Source organism: Paramormyrops kingsleyae, chromosome 20, assembly GCF_048594095.1.
Source record: "Paramormyrops kingsleyae isolate MSU_618 chromosome 20, PKINGS_0.4, whole genome shotgun sequence".
Lineage (NCBI taxonomy): Eukaryota > Metazoa > Chordata > Actinopteri > Osteoglossiformes > Mormyridae > Paramormyrops > Paramormyrops kingsleyae.
Genome location: NC_132816.1, coordinates 11,942,320 through 11,957,822, shown reverse-complemented (window position 1 = coordinate 11,957,822; position 15,503 = coordinate 11,942,320). Strand labels below are relative to the sequence as shown.

Below are 15,503 nucleotides of genomic sequence, written 5' to 3'. Positions count from 1 at the left end.
GCCAGTGGAAAATATGAGTGGTTTGGGAGCATAAGCAGTTGAGCTATACCTGTAATGCTCGGCTAAAAGTGATGGTTGGTCAGTCAGTGAACTTCTTGGCTGTTCTTGAAGGGAAATATTTTTGGATTGACTTAGGCCAACTTTCTTGAAAATTTATGCTACTATAGGGCATTGGACTGGAACACTATTTCCATGCTTGGAGATCACAAAAAGCAATAGATAACGGTTAAATGGATAAAAGGTTGAAGAGTATAAACAAGAACTTGCAGTAGCTGTAACAGACTTGCAGTGAGGAACTGTCAGTTGGTATTAATTGCAAGGTCAGCATTTCAATTTCAATACATTTGCAGGTTAACGCAGGGACTACACATGCCTGGGTTTAGTACATGCCTCTGACATGGACAATGATCCCGTCATTCACAGAGATACATTGGTAAAGTCATGTGACCAACTGGTCATGAGGTACATCCCAGCTACCAGAGACATAACTTAGGAATGATGGGTAAAACATCTGTACATCTATGATCCTTTAAAAACACATAGTTTAATGCTGATAGCTATTTTTAAAAGAATAAAAAGTCTTTTTTAAAAAGAATTTTAGTCTTGCTCTGTGAATACCACTTTGGGTGCTACAATTATATATATATATATATATATATATATATATATATATATATATATATATATATATACTGCAGATTGGCCTAAAATAAACCTGTATTTTAAATTTAAGCACTAATTATCGGTGTATGAGTATATTTTACCAGCCCTGAAAATAAGGGGGAGTTGTCCTTTAATGTCACCTGTACCCCAGCTGCGGCAGGCAAAGTACGAACTGCAGTTTGCCAAATCGCACTAGAAGAGAAAGCAAGACTGCCCGCTGAGCTGCCTGCTAAATCGGGTTACCGACCAGCGACACCCGCAACCCCGGCGAACACCTGTTCAGCTAAATCATTGTGCACCAGGGAAAAGAAAAGGGAGCCAGATTGGAACGGCGGTCGGCAAGAGTGCCTTAGTGTGATCCAAATTCGGATATAAAATGAAAAGCTCTCAAGGAAAAGGACACGGATACCTCTCTGTTGCCGATCTGGAAAATGTTTTGAATACTTGCAAACTACAACTGACCCAAATAGATGAAGTCTGGCCAAATCTTTATATTGGAAATGTGTAAGTATGTATTTTTGTTTCTATCAATAATAATATCGAGACTTATATTTCATACACCTATATAAAATGAAAATTATTAGTCATTTTAATAATTAAAAGACATTCACACTGAGATCCAAACAGAACAATCCAAAGTTTATGGTTCAGTCTAATGTTATATTCTTCATTTTTCAATTTTCTTGACAGTGCAATTGTTGGAGACAAATACTTGGTTATACATGTGTTAAATTTATTAGATTATATAATGAATTTTTGTATATGTGGTCATATGATGTAGGATTAATTTCTACATGTTTACGTATATTTTTTACGAAGGAAAAAATAACCATGATATAAGTATCTTATAGACAGTACAGACACACACTGTTTTTAGGCTTAAACTTAACGTGCTTTTCGTTGTCTTGTCAGGACAATAGCGCAGAACAGAAGTGCCCTGCAGAATTTAGGCATCACTCACATTTTAAATGCTGCCCATTCAAAGAAAGGAAGCATAGGTGACCAGAAATATTACGGCGGCAACTTTGTCTATTGTGGCATCGCCGCAGACGACTCCTCCTACTTCGACCTGAACATTTACTTCAGACCAGCAGCCGACTTCATTCACAAGGCATTAAAGGAAAAGGATGGTATGTTTGCTTACCTGAGCGAAAGGAAAATTAAGCTTCTGAAGATTAAATGACACAGTAGCTGTATTTTAAATTGCTTCTGCCAGAGGCATCATTATTGTATTATTACTATTGCATTGCTTTCCACGTAGTCCTACTATTTAGAGGAAATATACATTTCTTATTTGTTGCACTCTGTGACATAAGTTTCTTAAGATCTGTTCTGTACCTACATCAACGCAGCTTAGATTTCTCACATTGCAAGTCTGAAGTTTATAATTACACTCCATAAACATCCTTACATATGTTTCTCCTTGTAAAAAAGGGACATGACATGGTGTGTAGTTGTCATTGTGATTCTGACAGTGAGGGACGCTATATTAGGGCACCTAAAGGAAATACCGGATATACAGTGAAAGGTGGGAAGTCATGTATTTTATTACTATATGATGGAGGTTCTGCAGATATCCCCTTTTAACTTTGCCTTCTCTCAGGGAAAGTGCTGGTGCACTGCATCATGGGAATGAGTCGATCTTCCACCTTGGTGTTGGCATACCTAATGCTGTATCATCACCTCAGTCTCCACAGCGCGATTCGGAAAGTCATCAAGAAAAGGGCCATCTATCCCAACAGGAATTTCCTAGCGCTGCTTTTAGATCTTGATCTTCAGCTGAAAAGAAAAAAGAGAATATGTGTCATTTTATAATGAGGAGCATGACAGTCTGGTCCCATTAAGATGCTGCAGAAAATTCTGGAGACATAAACTCATCTATGCTGACTACAGGATATAATACAGGTTAATATAATAGTCTGTGAAATGCACTTAAAATAATGACTTTAAATGGAATAGGTGTGAAATTTCACCTTGCATTTATGTTATAAAAATGAATAGTTCCTCATGTGGTTAGAGCACCGTTTACTGCTACAAAATTTCTGTTTTTCAGTCTTTGAAACAATACATATAAATGTAAATAACGCACACAGTGTACTCAGTATCCTGTAGATTCTAAGGTTATCACAGAGATTGTTTAATTAAGGTAGATATCCCTTTCCAATTGAAAGTGGCTTGATACACTTAGTTATTTCAGGAAGCTTTTAATACAAGCCCTATCAGAACTAACACCTAGAACAGTGTTTCCCAACCCAGTCCTCGAGAACCTTCAGATAGTCCACATTTTTACTCCTTCTGAGCTTCCAGCCAATGAAGAATTCCTAATACCTGGCATGACGGAGCTTGGAGAGAACAAAAATATGGATTGTCTGGAGGTCCCTGTGGACTGGTTTAGGAAACACTGACCTAGATGATGACCTCAAAAATTGCTGTGAATATTATAAATGTGATGGTTGTTACCTCAAACTAGTGAAAAACAGAATGGCATCAATAGACCACATGGTTAGAGTCTCTCTAACTCCTATAAGATTTGTGTATTAGAGTTTACATCATTTGCGATTGCTCTGTTTCAGATGTGAATTTTGAATCTTCTTGCAGATCTAAATCTACCTCTGTAGAAACTTATGAATACCTCAATTTGCCCATTGTTTTTAATAATAGAAAATTGAAGCACAGTTATCCCAATTTTTCTCATTTGCACTGGGCCGAAATTACTCCAGAATGTCAGTGTTCAATAAAAAGCATGTTTTTACAGGTGACACAATCATAAATACTGTAAAGTAGTACTTGGCCCTTAAGTCTAAAAACTAGTAATTCTCATTTCTGCTTATGCTACACCCTGATTGCTCATGTAATCATTTTCATGCCAGGACACTGGACCAAACTCATAAATAAGCAACATTGCAGATCTGAATCCAAATTGCCATACTGCCCTACGTCCATCGTTCATGTTTCTTTCCGAAATTGGAAACTAAAGTTTGAACTATGCCTGTTTGTTAGATATGCTACTGCCAAGGTTGTGCCACAATCGACTACTTGTGTAATACATTTTTCACTAAATCCTTCAGTTACTTCATTATTGCTTAAATGAGTTATAGATGTTGATGAAAAAAAAATATTTCATACGTACCAAAGACTTGCTACAATTTATTTATTACCATTTCTTTGTCCCTAAGACACACAACAGAATAAGATGTTTGACATGGATAGATGGGTATGGGATCTCTTTGTTAACTGACCCTATAAAAAGAAGAATCATTGTGCATGATACTCATCATGGGACACATACACACATTACTTGGAATTTAGAGACACTAGTTCACATAAATCGCAAGTCTGTGGTCTGCAGGAGGAAGCGCATGCAGAGAGAGGGAGAAGAGAAAGTCCACACACAGGAGCATGAAGATGGAGCTTTCCTGGAAACGGCAGTGCATCACAGGGTACAATTTCACACACTATGAGAAATTCAGAGCCATCAATTACCACAATTGCATGCTTTTGGGCAGGGGTGTCGCTAGGGATGTTGGGCCCTACTAAAGCATATCATACTGGACCCCCAATCCAGACCAATCCAATTATGTTCCAAATTTTGAGGGCCCCTGTTAGTCAGGGGCCCTTGGAATCGTATTGACTTTCCCCCTCTTTACGGTGCCCCTGCTTCTGGGAGGAAAATCACACAGACACAGAAAAAAAAAACTGCAAATTCACACAAGCAAAGAGCCAGAGCCAAAACTAGATCTCCCAGTTTTTATCATCAAGGCAAAAGTAGGGCCTCTAATGTGACAAGATTCTGTATCAAAGGACTTACTTTCACGGCAACAGAATCATGTTAACGTATCACTGAAACTTTTTTTTTTTTCCATGCTGGTAGGTCAGTTGACATCCAGAGATGGTGCCAGAGAAATTCGGAGTTCACGTTCATATATTAAAATAGAAGACCCTGAGAAGCAAATTGCAGCATGTTCCCCGCTGGCGTGCAGCAGAGAAAACAAAGCATTCACCGTGACGTACGGCTTCTTGGTCTACTCAATAATATCTTGACCAGCAGGATATAAAGGCAAGTTCTTGTGTGTGTCCGTGTAAGATAGCTGTCCGTAAATATGCTCCTTACCGCTAAATGCTGCAGCTTTGGCTGTACAAACCTTACAGAATCGCGTTGTTTTGTTTCTCGAATGACTATTAACAGCATCTAAAAGACGGGTATCTAAAATTTTAAATGCCTCTGTTAATGCCAGATAATAATACTTGAATAATAATTCAGAGGCATTTATTTTTGTCCAATATATAAGTTGTATGATTTGTAATACCTTACATTTTACCTTAAACTTACATTAATTTGCTAATGTCGCAGGTTATAGGATTCATATTTTTGTCTTTGAACCTTGCAAACATTCAGCATTTCTGTACGTATTACCCAGTGTGATGTAATAGTAAATGCAGCTCCAACATGGGAAAACTAAACACGACCTATAACCCAGGCTTGTCCTCAAAATAGCCTAACCTGGGCAGTACGAACAATTATTATGAAATGATACTTTCAAATGGCTCAAAATCAGAGCTGGGAGAGCTTAATTCTCTAGCGTAATCTTTAGGATTCCAGTCAGTTAATTCCTCAATAAGGTCCTTATCCTTATAGTGAGAAGGATTTGCGATTTACCGGATCTGTGATTATTAACTCTAGTAGCAGGGGCTGGTAAGTCTTTTTTCCATCATGAGTCGATTCACACATGGAAATTTTAATGGTATTGTAAGGACAACAGGAAAACTGGGGAAAACGGATTGTGTAGGACAAGCTGGACATTCCATGCTGCCAATTTTTAGTGGCAGAGACTTCCAGGTGAGTCCCTGTGCTAGACCAAACCCTGGGAATAGTGACTCTCGAAACTACACAGCAAAAACAGCAGCAGGCACGCCATATCATCAGAAGGTCTCGCCTGCACGATTCACGGAGTCTCCATGCAGCGGAGTGAGGGGGAGATCCTCGAGTTGGCACGGAGGACCGCTGCTCTGAGAGCGCACAGGGTATTAATGTGCCACAGAGTAAGTCCCTCAGGGAGCCTGACAGATACTGAGATGGATAAGGCTATCAAGCAGATGCTGGAGCGCTCCACTCTAAGCTGCACCAAATTTAGAAAAGGTCGCTAAGCCACAAAACAGATTTTGTTTCCAATGCTCATCCCCGCGGACGCGCACGAAAGCCCTCCACCAGCTGAGCAGAGCGCCCGGCTCAGAAAGTCCCCACAGTATGAAGATCACAGTAATGAGCAGGCAAGGACGCTGGCGGTTATTCTGCACGGCCCCAATAAATAAACGAGTAAGAAGCAGACACACACAAAACCAAGGGCTGCAATAAGAAGGACATCATTTTGTTTAGTGGCACTTACTGTAGCAGGTAACTGGGCGCAAACACGTCATTGCCCGACGATCCAATTTTATTAAGGATTACCGGGAGCTGGAAGATGTCTCTCTAATACTGCTGGGGGCTTTCATGTCAGGAAACGCTGTCACTGTAAGCAAGCGCAAATCCACCAATTTCTGATAAGAAAAAAACTCATAGGTTTACACTTTAAGAATCCTCAGTTTATTTTTACTATTTAAACCATATGAAGAATAACGGGGGGAAATCCAGTGTCCCAGAATTCACCTTCATAAAAATATAAAATGCTGAATTAGACAGATCTTAAAAATGATCACATACAGTATATGTAATGAAGTATGGGATCCCCTGTATCTGTCTTTTGCCACTTCATGGAGATATGATGTTTAACTATTAAAGTGTTTAAGCTCTCACAAGATGTCAGAACCACGGAAAAATGGCCCCAGAAAATCCAGGTGTAACTCAGAGAGTTCTTTTTTTTTTTTTTTTTTTTAACAGAAGCTGTCTTCCACATTTCCGCTATGCCAAGGGGGAGCAGGTACGATGCCGTTCGCGAGGGGGGACACGGCAGGTACGAGACACCCTCAGCCTATGACCTGCAACGGCTGATGTGGAAACATAGCGGGACCAGCGCGCACCTGAACGAGGTCAGGCCCAGGATATACATTGGAGACATGTAAGGGGTTCAGGAGCGCTGCTTCAATGTCGTGGTCGCATGATGCATGCGTTACCCACCAGGTGCAGGAGGTCAGATCGTTCACGACTATTATTTCTGCAGCAAAGGCGCAAAAAAAAGTATATTATGCATGTCGCTCTCCAATGAATTGGAGTCGGGGAAAAAAGTTCTCCGTGACCTTATCTCCGCGATAACCCCTCGATTGTTAGGTGGGCAGCCAAAGACAAACGGGCTCTCCAGTCTCATAGCATCACTCATGTGCTGAATGCGGCTGACGGGAAGTTCAACGTCTGTACGGGGGCAAGTTTTTACCGGGACACTGGCATGGCCTACTTCGGCGTGGAGGCCTTCGACATGCCTTCCTTCGATATCAGCCCCTTTTTCTACTCCGCAGCCAGATTCATCAAGGATGCCCTGAGCGATCCGACAGGTGAGAAGGCTGGCTTATTCATCCACAACCTATTTCACTCCTCGCCCAGGTGTCTTCATCCCTTATTCACTAGCATCCTTTATTTATTATTAATACTGTGTCTATGGGGAGGACAGTAACTGTTACACAGGTGAACAAATCACACAATGGATAGAAGTAATTGTTGCCTATGTGACCAAAGAAATCTTACCGACATGAATTTAACATGTTCTGTGTGTCTTCATACCACCCATAATAATATTCTCTGTAGATGAGAAGTCAGTGTAATGTTTATGAACGATTATGTTTTTAGTCTAAGCAGCTCTAATTACACAGAGTTTGTCTGGTGTAAAACCCGTATATCGTAAAATTAAATCTCCCTTCAAATAGAAGCATTTCTTTGACTGGATATTTTGGCGCTTGCAGTAATTACAAATCCTTGTCCAAATAAGGGCATTTTATCATCCCCCGATCGCCAATTGGGCAGCATATAATGACAGAGTTAGCTTATACTGTATTCTCTAGGTCATTTGTGCTGAAATGTATTCACGTGCAAGTATAAACACATAAACAGAATGGTGGCAAAATTCAACCATCAAGCGATGAAAGCCTCACCAAACTGGAATATTTAGTCCCAGATTGGGACAGAATTGTAAGCATTTCCAAATTATAAAGAAATTTGAGAATTGGAGAAATGTCATCCTCATTTACAACACACACACACACACACACACACACACACACAGAGAGAGAGAGAGAGAGATAGATAGATGTGTAAACTAATTCTATTATATTTCTTTGGGTAATTAATGTAGTGTACTGAATTACACAGAATGGATTTTTCTGTAGAAATTGTTCTGAAATTGGAATGTAATGAAGTGAGTCAAGTAATGAAGCCAATTTACAAATTAAAATGGTGAAGTTACTCTTAAGCCGAGCACAATCACAAACTCATAATGGTTGCTGTTCATACTTGAGTCTGCAGGGGGCAAAATGCTTCCACTGCAGGCTGCAGCGAAAACGGTTGGGGCCATTTTTTTTTTTCCACTTTCTACACTGTCGTACTTAGGGTTGCAGTCACTTTCTCCGTGATGCTTAAAATAGCAGTTTTAGCTGGAGTGTCAGTCAGAACAGTAACACAGACAGTTTTTTCAAACTTTGGTTCTGGTATGTTAACCACGGAGCTGGCAGTGTTGAATACCGCTTTCACTTATTTGGAGGATTTGCACAGTGTGGCTCTGTATGAGGACGGCTGTTTTTATTTACCTGCAGCCAGGGTCTTTGTCCACTGTGCCATGGGCCTGAGTCGCTCCTCCACACTGGTGCTGGCGTACCTGATGATTCACGAGCACCTGACCTTGGTGGAGGCCATCACAGCCGTCAGCGAACACAGGAACATCTGCCCCAATTCCGGCTTCCTGGAGCAGCTTCGCAAGCTCGACCAGCAGTTACATTGCCTGGGGAAATGAACTCCCTCCGAAAAATGATTAAGCGCTCGCCAGTTAAAGGCTAATTTGTTGCCCCGGACAGTACAAAATGCATTATAAATAAATCTGAAATAAAGGGATCCCAACTCAGGAATACGAAAAGGTGTTCATCCCCCATCTTTGAATGGCTAAGAATGGGTGGTTGCTAGCTAATTTATTTTGTGCCTTGTCAGTAGTTTCGTAGATTCTGGGTTAATTGCCGAAAAGGGAAATGAAAATAGCTGCAGTTTCCCTTTCCTCAGCTATCACCTTACTCACACATTGGCTGTCATTTCGTTTTAACCCACTGGACAAATAAAGAACGAAAAGCTTTCCAGTTGTCCCGGTTTGTGTGACAATTAGGGCGTAACCTCTATGCTGAATGGCATAGATACACAATAATGGCTCGATTTTTACAAAGGTGAGGTGCTTAGCTAGATATTGTTCAAAGATGGCTCCTGTTTTGGTTGATCTCTTTTAACAAGCTAGTTGTCAACTCGTAACTTTATTCATCCTGGCACATCAAGATTGTTAAATGTATTTCATCCCGATAATGTTATATAACCGGAAATTAAATGAAAAGCGCTCTCCAGCAGGCTCAAACCTGTCGTGGGTGGTTTCGGGTTTTTTTTTTCGGTCAGTTATCTTTTGTTGCTTTGTTCTGTTAGTCGTACGCCCTGGAGGAGAAAGCCTTTTTGTAAAGACTTGTAGCTGTCAGTTATTTCTAAAGGCTGAAATTGCAACAATGATGCACTTGGCCTCCCTGAGCTATTAGCTTTTCCTGTCGTAGAAACACGATGCTCAGGTCTCACTGTGCTAATGGTGTTTTTGCCGTGACAGCTTTTGTTTTCCTTTCTTGGTTTCTTGAAGTGTAAACCCGCATTTACATCAGTCCATAAAACATCTTTTCATTAACTGGTCTTTGGGTCTGTTTTTGTGCAGCAAGGTCTTATACATCTTGCAGCTTCATTGAAAATGATGCCTCACTGACATGCACAATCTGTTTCAGTTAACCATTGGCTTGATCAGTCTAGCTGACATTGTTCTGGAATTATCACTATAGGTTTTTACATTGCAGCCAAGTTCCTTGTATATAAAGTCCGGCTTGGAAACAGGAATGTCCTGGGTCAGCGTGTCCTGACTGGGATCAGGGACTGGCAACCTACTGACTTCATAAAATTAACTGTAATTAACAATGACCTCAGTGTTTCACACAAGGTCTGCTGAGGGAGCGCTTGAATTTTTCAAATAAAGTAGCACAGTATAATCCAGTAGCGTGTCCACTCAAATACTCTATTCTTCCATTTTATTAGTGTCCTACACTATCGACAAAATGCACCTTGGAGATATACATCGGCTTGCTCCGAGAGAGAAACGCTTTCGGGAGCTGGAAGGTTTTACAGACCTCTTCAGCATTAAAAAGGGAAACAGCATCCAAAAATAACCCTGGAACTTGCAGCAGACACCTCCCAGGGCTGGAAAATGAAGCAGGCACTCGGCAGGGGGAAGAAAGAAGACTGTGTCAGCCATAAGTAAGTTTACAAGGCCATCTGAAAACAAACACGCTCATTTATTTGCATTACAAACATGACGGACCTGGTTCAATAATGTACACAGAGGCAAAATTCACGTGAGATGAGTCTTTGCCATTTTCAGAGCATTGGTGAATTTAGATCAATGAGTTGTGTTTATTTTCAAAAAAATTAAGGGGGTTCCCCAACTTGATTACAAATAACGATACATTTGTCACATAAACAATTTCTTGGCTTATTACCGTTGCTTAATCTGTTCGTCTAACAATAGGCACCAAATGGTTAATCACTATTCAGGTATTATCAACAATCAATGGATGATTAAGTCATGCAGCTTAATTGTAGTACTGTATTGACTTTTGGAGGCATAAATGAAAAGTTAAATCACAAGTCAGCTTTGTAGAAACAAAGCGTGCATAGCAGATGCCCAGAATTAAGTGCTGAGAATTAATAGTGTCTAACATAAAATATTACACGGTTTCTGCTTGGGTAATCATCTCTTTCATCCACATTAGAATAATTTTGAGCAAATTTGGGGAGATGGTTGTTATGTTTTATTGTAACATTGTTGCTGAAAGCCAGTGCTCAAGGTGAATTTATTAGCAGCTTTGGAAGCTTTTTGTAAAATGACTTGTAAAACTGCATATGCAGCTCATACAGTAACAAAAGTATCATGCGAAATACATTACTCAGCAACTGCAACTAATATTAAAATAATAATACTAACGGATTTCTACTTGAGATATGATGCAAGAGCAGTCTTATAGAAGTAAAATCTCCATGCATACATACGTGGAACGAGGTCTTGTTAGTATTGTGAAATGCCTGTAAAGCCTTTCGCAGAATGGATCTGAAGGAATCACGTTCAAATCAGGAGGGGAACGAGTATGAAACGCCGCCTATTCCGGACCTTCTGCACCTCCTGCTGAAAGGCAGACACCCTACAGGACCAGTCAATGAGGTCTGGCCTGCTGTGTACATAGGCAACGCGTAAGTAGCACTTACCACAAGTCACAAATAACGCTTCGATAGAAAAAAATAAAAACACATTATATATCACCAGTTCCAGCTGGACACACGGTTGTTACACAACCTGATGGAGAGCCAGTCTGGCAAAAGAGTCGATCTACTTTTTAAGGAGAATGGCAGATCATTGGGAACAGAAATGTGTTACTGGTATGGAGTTGGCAGTACATGTGTTAAAGGATTTGATGAGGTAGGGAAACAAACACATTGAGTGAATATTATAAGGAAAAAAACCTCTCTCTCTCTCTCACACACACACACACGACAAAACCAGTTACTATGTGTATTCAATGTGAAAGCATTAGCTGCAAAAATCCATCCATCCATCCATCATCAACCCACCAACCCCTCCATCATCCATGCTCCCACCTGTTCCTCCATCCATCCATCGTTTTTCCTGGTCAGAAATGAAAGATTTTTAATGCCTCTTGATGTAGATCCACAGCTCGTGATAAACAGTTACTATTACACCTGGGAATCACCCACATTGTGAATGCCGCCAGTGGTCCAGATCACATCGATACTGGCCCCGCCTTCTACTCAGACTTGGCCGTGACTTATTACGGTGTGGAGGCTGCAGATCACCGGGACTTTGACCTCACCCCCTTCTTCTATCCAACTGCGAAATTCATGCGGGAGGCACTTTCCCAAAAAGGCAAGTCCGTCACCTGAAGTAGCAGTTCATTTATTTATTAACGAAACAATGGAGATTGTAAATTGTGTGCCACCATTTCTCACGTAAACCTTTAGTGACTGCTTCATAACCCCTCCTACTGACACGTTCTCATTTCACCATAATCCTTTGATCTTGTTTAAATCTGAGTGCTAAAAGTTTGTGCACATCAGGGCTACATAGTATATTGTTTCAGAATCGTCACTGCAATATGCACATGTGCAATAATCACATCGCATTCTTCAGCACTGCTATGTGTTTATTGACAACTTGCGGCAACACCACCGACTTATTTTACACACTGTATCGATATATTAAGTTAACAATTATTAAAAATTAAGTTAGAAATAATATTTGGCTATAGTTTATTTTGGGTGATTTCCTCATTTCTCGTTTTAGAAATATCACAGTATTACTTGTGGATATTTCACATATCGCGATACTGTTCAGCCTTAGCATATATCAGTGTTCAGTGGCATCTTCAGGGGCCAATGCACATCTCTTTCAGGGAGAGTGTTCGTCCACTGCGCACGGGGAATCAGTCGATCTGCCACGCTGGTGCTGGCCTTCCTCATGATCTGCGAGAAGCTCACTCTGGCAGAGGCTATCAAGGCTGTCCGGCAGCACAGGAACATCCTTCCTAATGCAGGGTTTCTGAGCCAGCTGCACCATTTGGACCTGAAGTTAGCTACAATGAAGTCACAGCAGGACTCATAGAAAGTGTATCTTCAAGTGCAGTGCAAAATGCCTGCATGCGTATGCAAGAATGCCCAGATTTGTGCCTCAGTCTTCTGGCATACAGTCCAGATCTCTGTGACCGTAACTGGATTTGCAGTTCTAAAAAAACATACATGAATTATAACGGAAATTTCCACAATATACCCAACTGTCAACTTAGCTAAAATGCGTACACAGTGGCACGAATGAACAGTCATGAAAATTGCATGTAAAACTGCGTTCATACCCGTAGTAACACAAGGGCCGGAGGAAAGGATTCACAGAAAGAGAGGTAACAAGATTGGAAGTGACAGCAATATTTTAAAGGGGATTTAAAGGTGAAGAGGGTTCTGGCGCAGCTAAGCTGGGCACTCCGCTACCCGAATACTAGCGAGTCCATCATCCGCGGCCCAGAGGGGAGCACTGACTACTGCCAGTCTCCAAAGTCAGCAGACCGCGGGGGGCAATTGGGTGTGCACTGGGGAAAGATGCATAAATCCAATTCCTAGTATGTATGAAGGTGTGTGGTGAAGTCAGCCCTTGTTTACACACAGTCGGTAGAGATGTGGGGGACAAGGGTTGCTTTTGAAAACAATAAATACTGGCCATCCTTTCGAGCTGTCGTTTCTCTGCTGCACCACAATCGCATTTAGTTTGGCCTGGAACACTCTCTACTTTCTGCTTTCTTAAACAACACACTACACATGAAAACATGAAAAACTATAATTGTGAGCTTTAACCATCAACGTCTATGCTACTGGAGATTTATTACACTGTGAATTGCTATTTCTTCGGGAGCTTTTGTACACAAATTTAATTTGTATTATTTGAATTATAGCCCTTTACTAGACAAAGATTATACAAGATAAATGAGTCGATTCAGAACAACAAGCTGTTGAGAATGCATGGGTAAATAGGTCCTGTCAAAATGCGTTAGAGGTTTAATGATTTCACCGTCAGTATGAATGATGGCTGGGTCTGGACAGAAGACTCTAAATACAAGAGAATAATGGTTTGAAACTCCTGCGGCTGACATAATGCATATGTTCTTTTCATAAGCTGGGCTCTAAAATACAATTATCATCACAGTTGCAGGACTCGCATTATTGAGATTACATGCAGTTCAGCACCGGCAACACCATTTTGATTAGACATCAAGCCTGGGCCCCTTGAGATGTACTACTCATAATAAATAGCAGTAAATGGCAGCTGCCACTGGGAGATCCCACAGACAGGCAACTTGCGAAAGGAATAATTGACTAAGTGTAAATAAGGTTGTACCGCCTCTCTGGAGACATTATGCTCGTTCCAAGACATTATCAGGGTTACTACAGTCTCCGCCGTATAAATATCACGAGCTAAAAGGAAAAAACAAACTGATGCAAGTGATGCATCCGAAAGAAAACTGACGCGATAAATCAATATAGCAGTTAGTTACAGGCAAAAATGCTTCAGAAACTGGGCTAAATAATTAATGCTAAATGATATGCTGCAAACAATGCGTTTCCGTAATGGCTAAGGAATGTCACTGGCAGTTTCAAACAGCGGAAAGCTTTTATAAGATTTTGGGGCCTTGGGGAAAGCTCTTTAACTGGAGCAGAGGGAAAATCCAGCAGTGTAAAGTCATATAACTAAACTAGGAAAAGTTGACTTGACCAAATGCAGACTAGATGATTATGAAAGCAGCACCTATTGAAGCACTGTGCTTAGTTCTCAGGTGCAAAAGACAGGGTGTTAAGGTTAAACGTGGGAATCTCTTATAAACACAAGCAAAAAAAAAAAAAACTGTCCTAAAATGACAGTGTGTACTCACTGCACTCACAGCTCCTGTCCTTGTTGCACTGTTGTAGAAGATGCGCTACTCCCCAGACAACCACTCAGCAAGCAGAAGCCTAGAAAACATCATTCTAGAGCAGAATCAGCACTTTGTGAGCATAATAGGACTATGCTGGTTTGCGTGGCACCTCTAACATCTCATTGCTGCTCTAGGGTATTCAAGTTCTTTGTCACTGTAGTAAGACCTCAAGTTGCAAGCACTATATTCATACCTGACTCCTTAAGGCTAGATGAGCTTGTCAGTATTCCAATAATCCAATTAAAAGCCCCACAATAAATGTTTTAGGTTTACGACTCTGAAACCTATCTGACTTTATCCTTCTAATCCTGCACCTCTTAAAAGAACTTATTAGAGAACCTTGCACTAGGGATTTTTTTCCCGCTGTATTATGGTACGTTCAAAGGGAATATCCTGAATTAAGCTGCAGGTCCAAGCGCCTAGCTGATGGGAAAGCATGGGTGTCCCTCAGGATAGCAGAACACAGAGGATGGGCCTCAGCCCAGCATTAGAGTCTAACTGCTGCAGCCTGCTTGTTTATGAGAGGAGAGCCAAGCAGACATGGAGGGTGTAGAGTAGAGGGTGGGAGATTCTGCCCTGCAAGGCAGGCAATGCCTCCCTAAGGTCAAAGCTTGCGGATCAGCTTCCTAAAAATACCCGACAGAATCCGACGCCAGTCGCAGAAGCCATACTGCCCTGCCCCAGCCCCCTGCAGACGACAGGGTGCAGGCTGGGAAATCTGCTACTCGTCTTACACAACACATTCGACAATAAGAATGCCGGTGGCAACAGCCTTAACGATTTGGGACACTCTCGGACGATGACCTTAAATGGTGTGGCTGACGAATGTAATCGAGAGAAAAGGAAATCGAGGGGAGCACTGGTAAGTTGTTGGCTTGCTGGAAAAATGTGTGATTACATGGTTTAATGTTAACAAAGACTTTGTAACACAGACAATTTCTTTTACTTCTAAACCAAGACAGTAGAATAACAAATTGATAGCAAAGGCTTATTCACATTATTAAACTTCTGTTTTAACAGTTAAGTATGGATACAGCATCAATATAGTAACATTTCTCACACAGGCCATAATCTTCAAAAATGGACGACTTAACCAACAATTGCGCACA

At 41.0% G+C, this 15,503-nt stretch overlaps 2 protein-coding genes and 1 long non-coding RNA gene across 10 annotated transcripts; 2 read left to right on the top strand and 1 right to left on the bottom strand.

Annotated features, from left to right (window-relative positions):
• The first annotated feature begins 722 nt into the window (after positions 1 to 722).
• Positions 723 to 9,506, top strand: LOC111836674 (dual specificity phosphatase 29-like). Of its 7 annotated transcripts, XM_023798175.2 has the most exons (7): positions 1,035 to 1,171; positions 1,576 to 1,793; positions 4,013 to 4,103; positions 4,535 to 4,720; positions 6,539 to 6,716; positions 6,926 to 7,146; positions 8,398 to 9,506. In XM_023798175.2, exons 5-7 carry the CDS (start codon positions 6,562 to 6,564, stop codon positions 8,592 to 8,594), a joined length of 573 nt encoding a protein of 190 aa, XP_023653943.2. In that variant the 5' UTR covers positions 1,035 to 1,171; positions 1,576 to 1,793; positions 4,013 to 4,103; positions 4,535 to 4,720; positions 6,539 to 6,561; the 3' UTR covers positions 8,595 to 9,506. The 7 variants fall into 7 exon arrangements, 5 of the variants coding, with proteins under 5 accessions (XP_023653983.1, XP_023653951.1, XP_023653943.2 ...); XM_072703354.1 differs by lacking the exon at positions 4,013 to 4,103; XR_002836472.2 differs by lacking the exons at positions 6,539 to 6,716; positions 6,926 to 7,146; positions 8,398 to 9,506 and adding an exon at positions 2,267 to 2,568 and having other exon boundaries at positions 729 to 1,167; positions 4,535 to 4,714.
• Positions 2,288 to 14,963, bottom strand: LOC111836727 (uncharacterized). Its single transcript, XR_002836480.2, has 3 exons — positions 14,353 to 14,963; positions 8,392 to 12,659; positions 2,288 to 2,442 (listed from the first exon to the last, which is right to left on the bottom strand). It is a non-coding gene; the product is annotated as an uncharacterized lncRNA (long non-coding RNA).
• On the top strand, positions 10,968 to 13,153 carry dusp13a (dual specificity phosphatase 13a). 2 transcript variants are annotated; one of them, XM_023798235.2, is made up of 3 exons: positions 10,968 to 11,113; positions 11,653 to 11,804; positions 12,331 to 13,153. In XM_023798235.2, exons 1-3 carry the CDS (start codon positions 10,968 to 10,970, stop codon positions 12,537 to 12,539), a joined length of 507 nt encoding a protein of 168 aa, XP_023654003.1. In that variant the 3' UTR covers positions 12,540 to 13,153. The 2 variants fall into 2 exon arrangements, with proteins under 2 accessions (XP_023654003.1, XP_023653996.1); XM_023798228.2 differs by having other exon boundaries at positions 11,587 to 11,804.
• Positions 14,964 to 15,503: the final 540 nt, after the last annotated feature.

Coding starts and splice junctions, on each gene's coding strand:
- dusp13a (XM_023798228.2), top strand. CDS start 10,968: ATGGATCTGAAGGAATCACGTTCAAATCAGGAGGGGAACGAGTATGAA. Junction 11,114..11,586: donor GCTGTGTACATAGGCAACGC/GTAAGTAGCACT, acceptor CTCTTGATGTAG/ATCCACAGCTCGTGATAAAC. Junction 11,805..12,330: donor GGAGGCACTTTCCCAAAAAG/GCAAGTCCGTCA, acceptor CATCTCTTTCAG/GGAGAGTGTTCGTCCACTGC.
- LOC111836674 (XM_072703354.1), top strand. CDS start 6,562: ATGCCAAGGGGGAGCAGGTACGATGCCGTTCGCGAGGGGGGACACGGC. Junction 6,717..6,925: donor AGGATATACATTGGAGACAT/GTAAGGGGTTCA, acceptor CTCGATTGTTAG/GTGGGCAGCCAAAGACAAAC. Junction 7,147..8,397: donor TGCCCTGAGCGATCCGACAG/GTGAGAAGGCTG, acceptor ATTTACCTGCAG/CCAGGGTCTTTGTCCACTGT.